At 36.2% G+C, this 15,162-nt stretch overlaps 1 protein-coding gene across 2 annotated transcripts in view; it reads right to left on the bottom strand.

The window, feature by feature from the left end:
• Positions 1–15,162, bottom strand: part of luzp2 (leucine zipper protein 2) — a 248,338-nt gene that overhangs the window by 78,580 nt on the left and 154,596 nt on the right. For both annotated transcript variants that reach the window (XM_049483255.1, XM_049483256.1), the window contains exon 3: positions 11,162–11,232. In XM_049483255.1, the coding sequence (XP_049339212.1) occupies positions 11,162–11,232 (71 nt within the window). The remainder of the gene's footprint in view (positions 1–11,161; positions 11,233–15,162) is intronic.

Here is a 15,162-nt window from a genome sequence, read left to right as displayed (position 1 = left end):
CAAGCCAGACGTTTCATGCACGCCTATTGCTAACCCCTGGTTTAGGGTTTTTTAAGCAATTGTCATTGCTTTGTAAATTATTTGTCCTTTTTACTTATTAACGTCCGTGCAAAATTACACCTTTCTCTGTTTAATTACTCAGGGATCCCTTCACACATAAACATAATCCATATATATATATATATATATAGAAAGGACGGAACTTACTCTTTTTAAAAATAGTGATCACATCCCAGTGTAGTAAAGCATCTACAGGAAACTCATTGAGAAAAACACCTAAAAAAGTGAGATCTCCTTCCCCAACCAATATTATTTACCTTTAAAGCTTCAAACATATTTATATGATGTTTCAAACCAAATAATATCAGTAAATAAAGTGTCCACAGAAAAAGTGTGAAAGTACCTGCTTTACTCAAACTAAAGCTAGGTATGGTGTTTTATACTATACTTGATATAGTTTTTATTTTACTTGCACATTTTTTACTTTAAGTAGTTACTTTGCACTAAACATTTTTATTTATTTAGATCTAAAAGTTTACATTTTTGTATATAGTTTTCTTTGTGTGTCCTGATTAAAATACTGAAAGGTATAGGCTGCTCTGAGTGTCAGGTTTTTAGTATCTATATGTGTCCTAGAGGTGTGATTATTGATTATCAAGAAAAATAAATCCGCCTGATGCTGTTTCTTCATGTATTTTGTCAAAGTAATAATTAATAAGCCATGTAATGAACTATCATCTTTATCATCAATATTATTATGCTTTAAACTCATAAACACTCTAGTCGAACTATTTTTTTAAGAAATCTTAGGTGTGAATATATTTAAAGTCTATACATTCAAAAATAAGTAAAAAAAAAAAAAAAAAAAAAAAAAAAAACCAGGCGCTTGATAAAATTTGGAACAAAACATGATCAGTTCCAGGAAAATATTACAATTCTGCTTCCTTTTACATTTTAAATGATTATATTTTTGAGCAGCCGTATGTCTTCTGGAGTAAAAGAGCTCATGGTTCATGTGTCTGTCTGATATAATTACTGTGTTATAAGACCTGAAAGAGGAACTGACAAAGAAACGGAGGACAAAACACACTAAAACAGCCTAGAGTTCAAAGGATAAAGCTGAAAACTTCTGAAAAACAGATCTTTCATGCCAAATATTTGATGCATTCCTAATAAAAATAGTTCTTAAACAAACGAACTGATCTCTCAGCTGTGTATCTGAGTGATAGCTGAGTTTAAAGAGCCCCTGTGGATAAAGGTTGTGGTGTCAGAGCTGGGAGATCTGCTACCTGTTGGCTGTGTGTGTGCTGGCTGTGCGCTGATTTCTCTGTTCCTGTGCTGTGTGAGCTGCTGCCAGGCCGTCTCTCTGATCTCTGTGTAATACTTGTTTGGGTAATGTTTGTTGTTGATAACGGGCTGCGGAAGCTGTTTATTCTGGGATGTACGGAACACGGCTGCAGATATGATGCAGTTATTCCTCATGTTGGCTGTTATTGGCTGTCAGGCGGCCGTGTCTACCTGAAGCGCACTACCTGAAAGTCATCTTCTGCTCCTGTGTCCCTGAATAAAATCCCTGTTTGTTCTTCATCAGTCTGTACTGACTGAGTCTGCTCCACACATCTGCTCCATTTGATACATATTAATTAAAGAGTATCTGCAACACTGTAAACAGCATGTTTGGTGTGTGTGAATGAGAGTGATTTAAAATTGTGCATTAATATAATATAGACAATCTCAAGGACAGATACAATACAGCTCTGGAAATTAGAAACAAAAACTTTGATTTTACCTAATAAACAACCTCTGGAATATAATCAAGAGGAAGATGGATTAGCACAAGCCATCAAACCAAACTGAACTGCTTAAATTTTATGCACCAGGAGTGGCGGCATAAAGTTATCCAAAAGCAGTGTGTAAGACTGGTGGAGGAGAACATGCCAAGATGCATTAAAACTGTGATTAAAAACCAAACAAAATATTTTATTCCACCAAATATTGATTTCTGAACTCTTAAAACTGTATGAATATGAACTTGTTTTCTTTGCATTAATGAGCCATTTCTCATTTTCTGCAAATAAATGCTCTAAATGACAACATTTTGATTTAGAATTTGGGAGAAATATTGTTTTGTAGTTTATAAAATTAAACAACAATGTTAAATTCACTCAAACATATACCTATAAATAGCAAAATCAGAGAAACTGATTCAAAAACTGAAGCTGCTCAATACTAATAGTTTCTTCTGAAATTAAGGGTCTTACAAAAGAATCTATTCTGCTTTAGCTGAAGTAAAAGACTTTCAACAGGATTTTAGAGCATTGCTGTGAGGATCTGATTGATTCAGTGACAGCAGTGTTATACTGAGGTCAGTATGTTGAATGATCACCGTCCCACATCATCCTCAACTCATCCCAAAAGTATCAGATGGAGCATCATAGTTCTAAAGAAGACAGTTCTCTCAATGTTGAACAGCATTATACATGCCACTAGGCATGGTGCCAATAGGTTCAAGGTAATAAATTATATTAAAAGGCAGTACAGTTAATATAGATAGATAGATAGATAGATAGATAGATAGATAGATAGATAGATAGATAGATAGATAGATAGATAGATAGATAGATAGATAGATAGATAGATAGATAGAAAGATAGATAGATTTCATCTCTGCCATGTACTTGAAGAAGAACTGAGAAAACAGTGCCATCACAGCTATATTTATCCAGCTTTTCTTTGTCATGGAGTCTCTAAAAGTCATTATTAAACAGATAGAGGCACCATTATTCCAGAGAACACTTTCAAGGCTGGGGGCTTTATACCTAGAATTTTTCACAGTAGGAAATCAGGACTCACCTGGCTGCTCTCCAAAAACATGTTTCATCACGAGAACATGCCAGAACTAAACGCACACGATAACTAGCGATGCCATGCCAGAGAATCTCTATGTAGGAGAATATACACACTTGCAGTGAGTCCAAAATGAAATTAATCATATTGTTCAGTTGAGTAAAATCAGAGTTTATAAATGTCATGATTTTTGTTTATACTGAAATATGTACTTGCATCTTCAACACAGAACCAAAGAATCTTTTTTAAGGTTTTAAACTCTGGTAAGCCTTTTAAACTCAACATGTTTTAACATAAAATGTGTTGATTTTCTTTGTAGAAACATCACCAAGCCCAAATGATGCTGATCCACAGTATTCAAAAAAAGACATAAATGACTGATTAATTAAAGTAAAGTTTGTTCGGTAACACTTTATGAATGTCGTCTCTATTAGACCATATAACTCCATTTATAACATATTATAATGCATTCATAAGGCATTATTAACATGCCTATAATTATTTATAAAAATGCATAACGCATTATATCCATGTTTATTAAGCATTATGACTTGTGATCATAATACATTATAAGCTATGCTTATGATATATTAGTTAAAATAGTATACAGTAGATCTATCGTTAATAATCTAGTCCCACAATGAAAGTCTGGCACTTTACTTAGAGCGCACAAAGACCTGTTATAATACATTATAATTGACTATAACTAATATTATTTTCAAGACAAGTATAATTTTTAAGTGGATACAAATATATTTATAGGATTAGTGAGGATGTGTTTTTTAGTCATAATACAGTCTGCAAGCTGGGACAGAGTTTCTTAGTATTGACTTATAACATGTTATAAACACAGCTATTAATGCATTATAATCACAGTTCATGATGCATAATAAACATGGCTATGATGAATTATACATTTTATAATGAATATGAATAGCCATGTTTATAATGCCTTTTGAATGCATTATAATGTGTTATGAATATGTTTATAGAGTCTTATAGAGATGACATTCATAGAAAGTGTTACCGTTTGTTCTTATAAATGTTTACAGAAGTCTAGAGCAGATTGAATGCCAATTTAATTAGCAGCAATTCTACCTTCAAGATAAAAAAGGAGGCTTCAGTGAAATATTAAATACTAATGCTTATAACTGCTTATAAAATCAGCCGCAGCTCAATGTTTAATATCCTGAAGTGTCGAGGCACACTCGGAGTTTCTGTCTCGATGGCTTTAGGAGTGTTTGCCGTTGAGAAATTGAACAATGTAAGCTCATAAAACTATTTTCACTGGCAACATTCTGACATTTCACCAAATAGTGACATTTCTCTAAATCTATAATCTATTCATTTTCCCCTAAAGCCACTTCTGTTGCCGGCTGGATTCGGAGCGAGCGAGTCTCGGAGGCTGCGGCACATCCAGCCTGTTTTTCACTGTCTATTCTCTGTTGATTGGGAGCAAAAATAGAAGCCATTACACACCTGACACTGGGGGAAATTGAATTCTGTCACTGACTAACTTGCAGCAGCTTACACGGCTGACCCTTAATGGATCTAATCTGTTGCCATGATGCTAGAAAGAGGAACCTGTTCCATGGCTCCCAGGGCGATTTGGTGTGAGGTACGCCAGACGAGCGCACTCCCAACATCTGCATTCATGAAGCCTGAGGCCTGAGCAATATGCAAATGAGCATAGATCACACAACATCCCTCAATAGCACAATACCATACTCACTATCCTAGTGAAAACAGTAGATTAAAGTATACTAAGCATTTTTAAGCTACAGTGCACTAAAGTGTTCTTGTGGCCACATTATTAATCAGTATATTTAAAGAGTGCTAAAATGGAACAACTTGTTTGTACTTAAAATTAGTGATGGGACGATACACTTTTTTCAGCTCCGATCCGATACCGTTATAAAACTGATATAAGATTGCCGATACCGATACAAATACCGATACTTTTAGTTTATTAATAGTACTATGATTAAGGTTAAATAATGAGGCTGAAAGGGAATTGCCTGAGGTCCAAGCTGGTTTCAGACATGGACGTGGTACCCGCGACCATATCGCAAATCTACGTTGGATAATGGAAAAATCCCGTGAGTACCAGAAGCACATTTACGTGTGTTTCATCGATTACAAGAAAGCCTTTGATTGCGTTGAGCATGACAAGTTGTGGAAAGTCCTGCAAGAACTTGGGGTGCCAGATCATCTGATCAAATTGATAAAATCGCTTTACGATGACCAAGAGGCCACAGTCCGCACAGCATATGGTGATACCAATTGGTTCAAAATAGGTAAAGGTGTGAGACAAGGCTGCATTTTGTCCCCTTTCCTATTCAATCTGTATGCTGAGATCATCATGCGGAAGTTGGACCTCGAAGACTCAGAAATTGGAGTAAAAATTGGCGGATGGAACATCAATAACCTTCGTTACGCTGACGACACGACTCTTCTCTCAGAAACTGAGGATGGTCTACGGCACTTGATAAAACGGATCAAAGACGAAAGTGCAAAGTTCGGCCTCCTCCTGAACATCAGAAAGACCAAGATTATGACAACAGCTGGGGATGGAGCTGTCAAGATAAAGGTTGACAATGAAGAGATCGAGTGCGTGCAACAATTCACCTTCCTTGGATCCCAGATCGATCGAAGTGGGGACTGCAGCCTCGAAATAAAGCGCCGAATAACCTTGGGCAGAAACGCGATGTTGAGCATGAACAAAGTATGGAAATGCAAAGATATTAGCGTTAAGACCAAATGCAGATTGGTTTATGCCATCGTGTTCCCCATAGCCATGTATGGCTGCGAAAGTTGGACTTTAAGAAAAGCAGATAGGAGGAAAATCGACTCTTTTGAGCTGTGGTGTTGGCGAAGACTGCTCCGAATACCCTGGACAGCCAGAGTCACAAACCAGGAAGTGCTGAGGCGCATCAATCCAGATATGTCACTGGAAGGGAAGATCACAAGGCTCAGACTCATGTACTTTGGACACGTTATACGATCAAGTTCATTAGAGAAAGATCTAATGCTCGGACTGATCAGCGGCAAAAGACGATCAGGCCGCCAGAGAACACGTTGGCTTGACACCATCAAAGCTGATACTGGACTGAAGTTAAGTCAGATGACAGATGTTGTACAAGATCGGACAGCATGGAGAGAACTAGCCCATAGAATCGCCAAGAGTCGGATACGACTGAATGGATAACATCATCAATGAGGCTGAAACAGACCACACAGCCCTTTTAAGAGTATCCACAGGTGCATTTAATGTAAATGCATTCAAAAGTCATTTATTTGACACACTTCATACGCAATTACACAATAGTTTCCTTTCAAATAAAATGTTTGAATTTTTATTAAATATAAAAAAAAGTAAAATATTAAATACGTTAAATATTAAATTCAGGGCATTTTTTGCAACGGTTGTGCAGGAGACTTTTATTTTGACAGGTAGCGCAGAGGATTAGCTGCAATAGCTAACGGCTAACTGGCGATGCTAACTGTATTTCCGAGCTAAATTAATCACTGTTTTTTAATAACAGATTGATTTCTTAGTGCTGGTTAGGGTTGGTAGGATCTGTGGTTTGATATTAGATGTGGATTATGGCTGTAATTCACTTAAGATAGTTATTTATTACATTCACAATGCCGGAATGATTTTTCTAGCTAGGCTAACAGACTGCAGATCTTAATGGAGATGGCTAACGGCTAAGTGGCAATGCTAACTGTATTTCCGAACTAAATTAATGACTGTTTTTTAATAACAGATGGGTGTGTTTGTGCTGGTTTGTGTTTGTAGATGCTGTGGTTTTATAGGATATGTGGATTATGAATATAGTTTACTCCAGTCTGTAGTTCATACCTTCACAACACCGGAATGCAGCTGCTGTCAGTTCAGTGCTAGCTAGGCTAACAGACTGCTGGTGTTAATCTGTTTACCTCTCAGACGCTGACTTTACGTGTACCGTTCTGCTGTACAGCGTTTCCAAAGTGAAAACTCTCCAGATAATGGACTTTTTTTTGTAGATAAACAGCTAAAGTTACTCAGTCAGCCGCAGACTGAAGCTGCTGGGGGTTCAGGGTAAACTGTTAAACTGGAATCCTGATCAGGGATGCGTTTTGTGTTAACGTTATGGCGGATTTATTGTTCAGCTCAAGCTTTGGACTGGAATATGGATCGGTAAGTGGATCGGCAGCGCCCGACCGATATCCGATTCGTCGGATTACGTCAATATCGGCCCCGATACCGATATTGTATCGGATCGGTCCCATCTCTACTTAAAATACTTTAATTGTATAAAAATAGTACAAAGGTCTTACTTAAATTGTACTAAGTGCACTTAACTGTACTAAAATGAACTATTTTAAATATACTTAAGTATCATTTAAACATACTACTTCATGTATGTAACCCCATATTTTAAAAATACATTTAATAAGTATTACACCTGTATCACTACTATTATACACCAGGTATATTAGAAATGTACTAAGAATAGATGTTAAATACATTATATTTACATTAGAGTACAAATATGCTTCTTTTTACTGTTTTTTTTTTAAAGTAGCAAACTTCTAGTATACGTCTTTACTTTGTTGGGTATAAAATATACTTTAATAGATTGCAGCAGCAATTTTTAGCATGTTACAAATTTACTTTACATTTTTTATATTAATAGTAGTAATTTGATTTACTTTCTAAAAAGGTACATGATACATTGTACTTTAATTGAACTACTGTAACGGTTGTTTTTAACACACTTTGCTAAAAATGTACAAAAGTATATTTGGAAATAAGTATTTTAGAAGTATATTAAATTACATTTAACTAAAAGTGTACTTCATAGTAGTCCATTTACTTTCTAGTAGTAGTCCAAACAGTTGATGAAAGCATAATTTTAAACTACTTTTAATACATTTTAAGGTATTTTGGGGTAAACTTACCATTCAGGCTTCATGCTAACAGTGGCTAACAGCTGCTAACAGTGGCTAACAGCTGCTAACAGTGGCTAACAGCTGCTTATTACAGCTGTGTGTTTCTGTAAGAGCCGGATGTTCATTAAAACTAAAAAGCGCTCTCTGTTCTAAAACTGCTCCACCAAGCACACTGTGTTGAGTACTGACTGCTATTCTTCAGCTATGTGTCAACAAAGATTTAATAATCTGTGAATATATAATACTGTACATAAATAACTGTAATACAATCTGTAAATAAATAACAGTGAATGAGCTATGAGCTGCTTAAAGTCGATTGACTGCTCTAAAGACTTCTATAAGTGACTGATGTGGGTATATGCTCATACATTACACACTATATAACACTAACATACATTTATTCCAGCACAGTAATCAAATAATGGGTGGGTAACAATGTAATACGCCTGTGTTTGCAATGCTGAAATGGGACCGTTGCAATAATAACAGAAATCAAATGCAAATGCATAGAAATAGCATTAATATCAACAAGCCAACAATAACCAACTTAAATACTAATAATACTAATACAAATACTAATTCAATACCCTCCACCTTCTACCTATATGCCTCTAAATTAATAAAAAGAAATGTACAAGAAAAAAAGTTGGAAAAAAAAAAACTTCAATAAGCTTCTGCGATGTCACAAGATATATTTCAATCCAGTGTTGCATTAATTTATTCATTTTTCACCAAGATCTTGCAGCAGCGTTGATGATGGTAGAGTCTGACCACTGCACAAAGCAGCTCTTCTCCATCCAGCACATCCCAAAGATTCTCAATGAGGTTAAGATCTGGACTCTCTCTCAATCCATGTGTGAAAATGATGATCTCATGCTCCCTGAACCCTGAACTCTTTCACAATTCCAGCCCCATGAATCCTGACATTGTCTTATCTTGGAATATGTCCGTGTTCATCAGGGAAGAAAAAATCCATTGAAGGAATAACCTGGTCTATATTCAGTATAATCAGGTAGTCAGCTGACCTCATTCTTTCAGCATCAACCCCACATCATTTACTTTGCCTAGTTAAATCCAGGTGGAGATTTTTTGGCCAGGCAGAGTATTTTACAATTAACAGTGCAGCTGTTTTGCCAAATACACACTCGAAGAAGAAATAAGAAAGCAGTGTCGTTTTTAAAAAAAACTTAGTCTATCCTGTTTATGATTTTCTCTGTTATGGAGCTTTTAAAAGTGATTAATAAACAGAAAATCATGCAGAAATAGTACAAATTTTGGTAACACTTTGTTTTAAGGAACACAAATTAGGTGCTTATTAATGTCTTATTATTTGCTTAATAACGCCTTAATTAGACTTAATCTGTAAATGATTAATTCACTACTTATTAGGCTTTTTTTTCTGTGTACGTGGTATTGGTGCTTAATTAGTGGTCTGTTATGTGGAAATGATTAATAATGGCTGTATTAGTTCTTATAATACACAATAAACAGTTATGTTAGCACCCTGTTAAGCAGAGCAGGTTATTAACCATTAACTTTTAGCTAATTCTACATGTTATAAGTGTATAATTGGCAGGAGTTTCATCTATGTGAGTTTGGCAAGGTTATGGCTGTGCTGGAGTTTATTGAGTTAATAAGGGGTTAATAAGTCACTAATAGACCAAGATGTGTACCATATTGAATAAATCATTTACAAATGTCTAATTAAGGCTTTATTAAGCAAATATTAAGAAAATAAGAAGTGGCTTATTTGTGTTCCTTAAAAAAAGGGTTACCCAAATTTTACATTCACTTACGTTTAAGTATGGTTAAGATTACAATTATATTTAGGGGTATTATGTTTATCATGTATCATCACCCCAGACTGCTCTCTGCTCTCCGTGGTGCTGAAGTTCAATCAGCACCGCCACTTAAACAGCTCCCTAAACCACATGATGCACAGGCAGGGCCATGCCAACCATGTGATTCCAATGGGAGCCAATAAGCCCATGACTGGCTCCTTTAAAAACTGAGCCACACTCCACATGTTAATGCTGTTAATGATTGTGTTTTTCTCTCCTCTGCTTGTCCTTTGCCTCCCTATAACCTCACCTGGTTCTGAGCTGCAGTGTGGGCCACCAGCTCACGATTGGTAAATTATTGGGGTACAGAGGAACACCACAATCTACCAACCCTTCCTAAATTACCGCAGTCAATCTGTCAGCAGCACTGTTCTGGATTGTTTTGTTCTTTTTGTGGCTGTGAGACTTTAAAGCCCCTGCAGGGAACTATTTGTTCAGCACATTCATCTCAGTTTCTAGTTCTAGTTCTAACAGGTTCAATGCAGATGTTGAGATGCAGTTTAGGTTTAGGTTTAGAGCAAGCTGTAGAAATATATTTATTAAATAATCCTCAAGATACTGAAAATATTTTATCTTTGCTTCTACTATCAAGTTACTGCTTTTTTTACTTTTTAATTATCAGTAAAACTATACAATATAATAGTTTCAGGATTGTTTGAATGACATTTGTTCTAAATGTTACAACCTTACAGGTTAAAGGGGGCGGTGGCGTTTGGGTCTTAGAAGGTTTCGGAAAAGCTCCCAGCATGCTCGGCAGTCCGCCTTTGCTCTATTTGTGCAAGTTACGTGTTTGCGTCTATAGATTGAATCCTGTTTGTTTAGTTTAACCCCTTTGGTGGGCATGATGGCTGGATAGATCCAAAATGACTGTTTTTTTTACTTATATTTTTTGATAAGTTACCATGTTTTTACTGATGTCTAAAAATAGGATGAAGCTATTGTTCTTGTTTTTTTTTTGTTTGTTTTTTTTTTTCCTTAGAGAGAACATTGTGTCTTGTACAGAGAAGTCTGAATCAGTAAAAGCTTAAAATAAGTAAAGAATCTATTAAATTTACTGGTGATCAGTGATGGTTTGAAGAGCCATGTCATCTGCTGGTGTTGATCCACTGTACATACAGCTCTGGATACAAATAAGAGACCACTTAAAAATTATGAGTTTCTTTGATTTTACCAAATTGAAAACCTCTAGAATATAGAACATCAAAAGGAAGATGGATGACAAGATCACAAGCCATCAAACCAAGCTGAACTGCTTGAATTTTTGAATCAGGAGTGACGTGAAGTTATCCAAAAGCAGTGTGTAAGACTGGTGGAGGAGAACATGCCAAGATGCATTTACATCTGTGATTATACCTGGATAGATCCAAAATGACTGGTTTCTACATATATTTTTCAATACGTTACTATGTTTTTTACTGTTGTCTAAAAATAGGACAAAGCTATTGTTCTTTTTTTCCCTTAGAGAGAACATTGTGTCTTGTACAGAAAAGTCTGAATCAGTAAAAGCTTAAAATAAGTGAGGAATCTGACCCTACCTTTGTTTGTGACTGAGCTCCAGAATCCTCTGCACATCCTTTTTGGGCACGGCGTCGTCGTTCTTCAGAGACTGAGAAGAAAGAGAAAGAGAGAGAGAGAGAGAGGGAAGGCTGAGTGTGAAAGCTGCTTTGTGACGCTGAACATTTGTATGTTTGCTGTTCAGTCTTGGTCTGGGCTGACAGACGCAGATAACACATTCAGATGTGATGTGATGTTAAAGAATCTGACTCTCATTGCTGAGGCTGAGTGATTCTTCTGAGCCGTTGATAAATGTCTCCTCGCGGGGAGGACAAAAGCGTAAGTCACTCCCTCTCTGTCATCTATCAGAAACAGCAGTGATTCATTCTGCCTCTTATCCATCTGAAAGGAAATGATGAAACCAGTGATAAATTCAACATTTAGACTTTCCACTGAAGCTGAATGATGAGAGTGAGCTGACGGAGTGCAGAAAATACCCCTACTGCTCAAAACGCAATCTAGCAATACTCTTAATAATCTATAGACTAATGTAGAATACCAGGTTTAGTTTTTTTTACTTATAAATTGCATACATTTCATGGCCTAAATGTATTTTATGTAGAAAAGACTGTTACAAAACTTAAATTGATGAACATTTTAACATCCGAGCAGTAAATTCAGTAAATTCTAAATTAGATAGAGTTTGGTATAAATCAGGAGTCGGCAATAGGTGGCCAATGAGCCAGATGTGAACCGCCAGCCTGAAACATCAGGCCTGTAAGGTTGTTTGAAATATAATGAACAATAATGGAAAATAAAAAGCTTCTCTGGTGAGCTTTTATTTACATCCCTTTCCTGTCTCTCTGTCGAGCTGTGTGTGACTTTAGTTTCCGCCCATTCTTATTTTTCCGCCCGTTCTTGGGCTCCCTATCTCCTTGTAAGGGCTTTTTTTTCCCCGGCTGTTTCTCAATTCACTAGCCGGGGCAGCGATAGTGTATTGGAGCGCAGCCCTGACGACATGGGTTTGATTCCGTGTGAGGTGCGCTGTGTTTATTTATTTATTTTTTCCTTTTTTACTTGAGTTTTACCTGCTTTGAATTCAACTGTTCTGCAATTGGGTTCAACAACCCTCTAACTTGGAGAGCTACTAGTCTGTAGCACTCCATCCCATTACACTTTATTTTCCAAAACAACATTTTTTTGTGGTCCGCAGTGTAATGGCTATGAAAATATCTGGCCTGCGGTCAAAATTAATTGCCGACACCTGGTATAAATTATTCAGTGATTTCACCTATTTGTCCAAACATGGAGAGTTAGCTCTGATGTTTAATTTTTAGAACATATAGACTAGTGCATCTCAAAAAAGTAGAATATTATATAAGACCAATTAGTATTTTTGGCAGTGTGGGCAGTGTGCCAAATCCTGCTGGAAAATGAAATCTCCAAATCTGCATCTGCATAAAAGTTTTCTGCCTCTTATTCATCTGAAAGTAAAAACAGTGATAAATTCAACATTTAGACTTTCCACTGAAGCTGAATGATGAAAGCGAGCTGACGGAGTGCAGAAAATACCCCTACTGCTCAAAACGCAGTCTAGTAATACTCTTAATAATCTGGACTAAATTAGAATAACAAGGTTTTATTTATTTTGCCCCTTTTTTCTCCATTGCATACATATTTTTTTTTTATTTAAGATTGTATTTGGTCTTACATTTTAAAGAAGAGGCTGTTACAAAACTCCAATTTAAAACACTCACACAATTTATGAATATTTTAACTGTTACACCTTAGCCTGTGTCTGTCTCTGTTATCCTGTCTTGTGTCCCTAGCCATGTGCTTTTTTGAGCACATGGCATTATTTTGGTTATCCTTCTGTCTCCACCCCAGCCCCGCCCTAGCCATTAGTGTTGTAACCTCTTGTCTCATTTGTAACCCCGCCCTCTCATGGCTTCCACAGGTGTCCCAAATGTGTGCCTGAGTAAAAATACCACATGTGCTCCCTTTGTTGCCTGTTGTGCTTTTTGTTTGACCTCGTCCTGTTACTCTGTCCGGATCTTGTTTTTTGTTTTGTTTAGCCACAGACCTTATGTGTTTTTTGTCCTCAGTGTTCCAAGTTTACTTTATGTAGTTTGTTTCTTTGTTTGTTATTTTTGCTTGTTTGTTTCAGTCTGTTAGTTTATCCTCTATTTTATAGTGTTTTGTTTTTGTTCCCTCTTCCTTATATTACTCCCTAGTGTTCTTTTCTTTGTTAGTTTAAATATGGAAAATAAAGAAGACTTGCATTTGCATCCTGCCTCCTCCTCTACATTACATTAACATCCCAGCAGATATTCCATATTCCTAATTTTCACCTTAATCTGCCCCAGCCCCGCCCAACACACATTTTTTATTGTTTTTTTTCTGTGAGCAGTTTGCTTTTGGTGAGTATGTGACCTGGTGTTGAACCAACCAAGTTATGAAATATACTTCTTATGAATTGAGCTAAACTGCTGATAAGGCATAGTTTAATCTGATATTTCAGCCAGATAAAATACTGCTATGAACAAACACTGTCTCTGCTGCTCCGTGCTGTTGCAGCGTATGTGCAGCCTTCACTGCTCACAGTTAAAAACACTGTGTTTAAAGCACAGCATCAAATTTTCAGTTTCTGTGTTAAAGCAGCTTCACACTGCACAGATATACACACTGGAACACAGAATTTTCTTGTGAAAACACTCTTTAATACTCGACAAAGTATGTTCTAATTCAGAAATCCTTACAACCAAGCTGAGATGTTTACAATGAAGAAAAATTAAATTTTTGATGCATACTTTTTTCCAGCACCCCACATTGGCTTTATCTCCTCTCAAACATAGAAGTATATATTAGTATTTTAATGTGCAGCTCTTATTTTAATATAATTGGATGTTACATTTCTTACATTCATTCTTTTACTTACATTAAAACATCCACTATAGAAGAACAATTGTCATTAATTGCTGTTAATCACAGAAACGTGTTGTGATTAATTGGATCTAATCCAATTATGTTTCATAAAAATGTTTTATACTTTAGATTCTTCTAAGTAGCACATATATACAGTACAGGCCAAAAGTTTGGACACACCTTCTCATTCAATGCTTTTTTTTTCATGACTATTTACATTGTAGATTCTCACTGAAGGCATCAAAACTATGAATGAACACATGTGGAGTTTTATGTACTTAACAAAAAATGACCTGTCCTCCACAGTCACCGGACCTGAACCCAATCCAGATGGTTTGGGGTGAGCTGGACCACGAAGGCAAAGGAGCAACAAGTCCTAATAAACACCTCTGGGAACTCCTTCCCATCATTTCAGGTGGCCACCTCTTGAAGCTCATTGAGAGAATGATGCCAAGAGTGTGCAAAGCAGTAATCAGAGCAAAAGGTGGCTATTTTGAAGAAACTAGAATATTAAACATCTTTTTAATTATTTCACCATTCATTTTTTTGCTAAGTACATAAAACTGCACATGTGTTCATTCATAGTTTTGATGCTTCAGTGAGAATCTACAATGTAAATAGCCATGAAAATAAAGAAAACACATTGAAAAAGAGAAGGTGTGTCCAAATTTTTCGTCTGTACTGTGTATATAGACCTCATGGACTCCTCGGATTGCAGCAATGCTCAGTAACACTCAGCATGTGGTTATCAGTCTCTGAGGCTACTTTAGGGCAGTGTATCTCTTGGTGAGAGATCATTGAATAATAGACATGTCCCTATTTAGCACTCAATGACATTTTCTCCAGTTGACAGACCTTGAGAGGGGACAGATCAAGTGGCCTTTGATTGCAGTGGTGTGCTGCTTCAGTACTTTAATGACCAATTCAGATTTTTGTTCATTGTATTTAAACCCAATAAAAAAGTGAGCAATTAGAAATAAAAGTAAAAATAAGTAAGTAAAAATATTAAATAATACATTTTATTTCAGGCGCCTTTCTGTCACTCAAGGACACCTTACAAAGTGCAAAATAAGCATTAAATAAAACATACAAAATACACACCATTAAAAAAAAATAA

This window comes from Astyanax mexicanus, chromosome 9 (genome assembly GCF_023375975.1).
Source record: "Astyanax mexicanus isolate ESR-SI-001 chromosome 9, AstMex3_surface, whole genome shotgun sequence".
Lineage (NCBI taxonomy): Eukaryota > Metazoa > Chordata > Actinopteri > Characiformes > Acestrorhamphidae > Astyanax > Astyanax mexicanus.
This window is presented reverse-complemented; position numbering and strand designations above follow the sequence as displayed.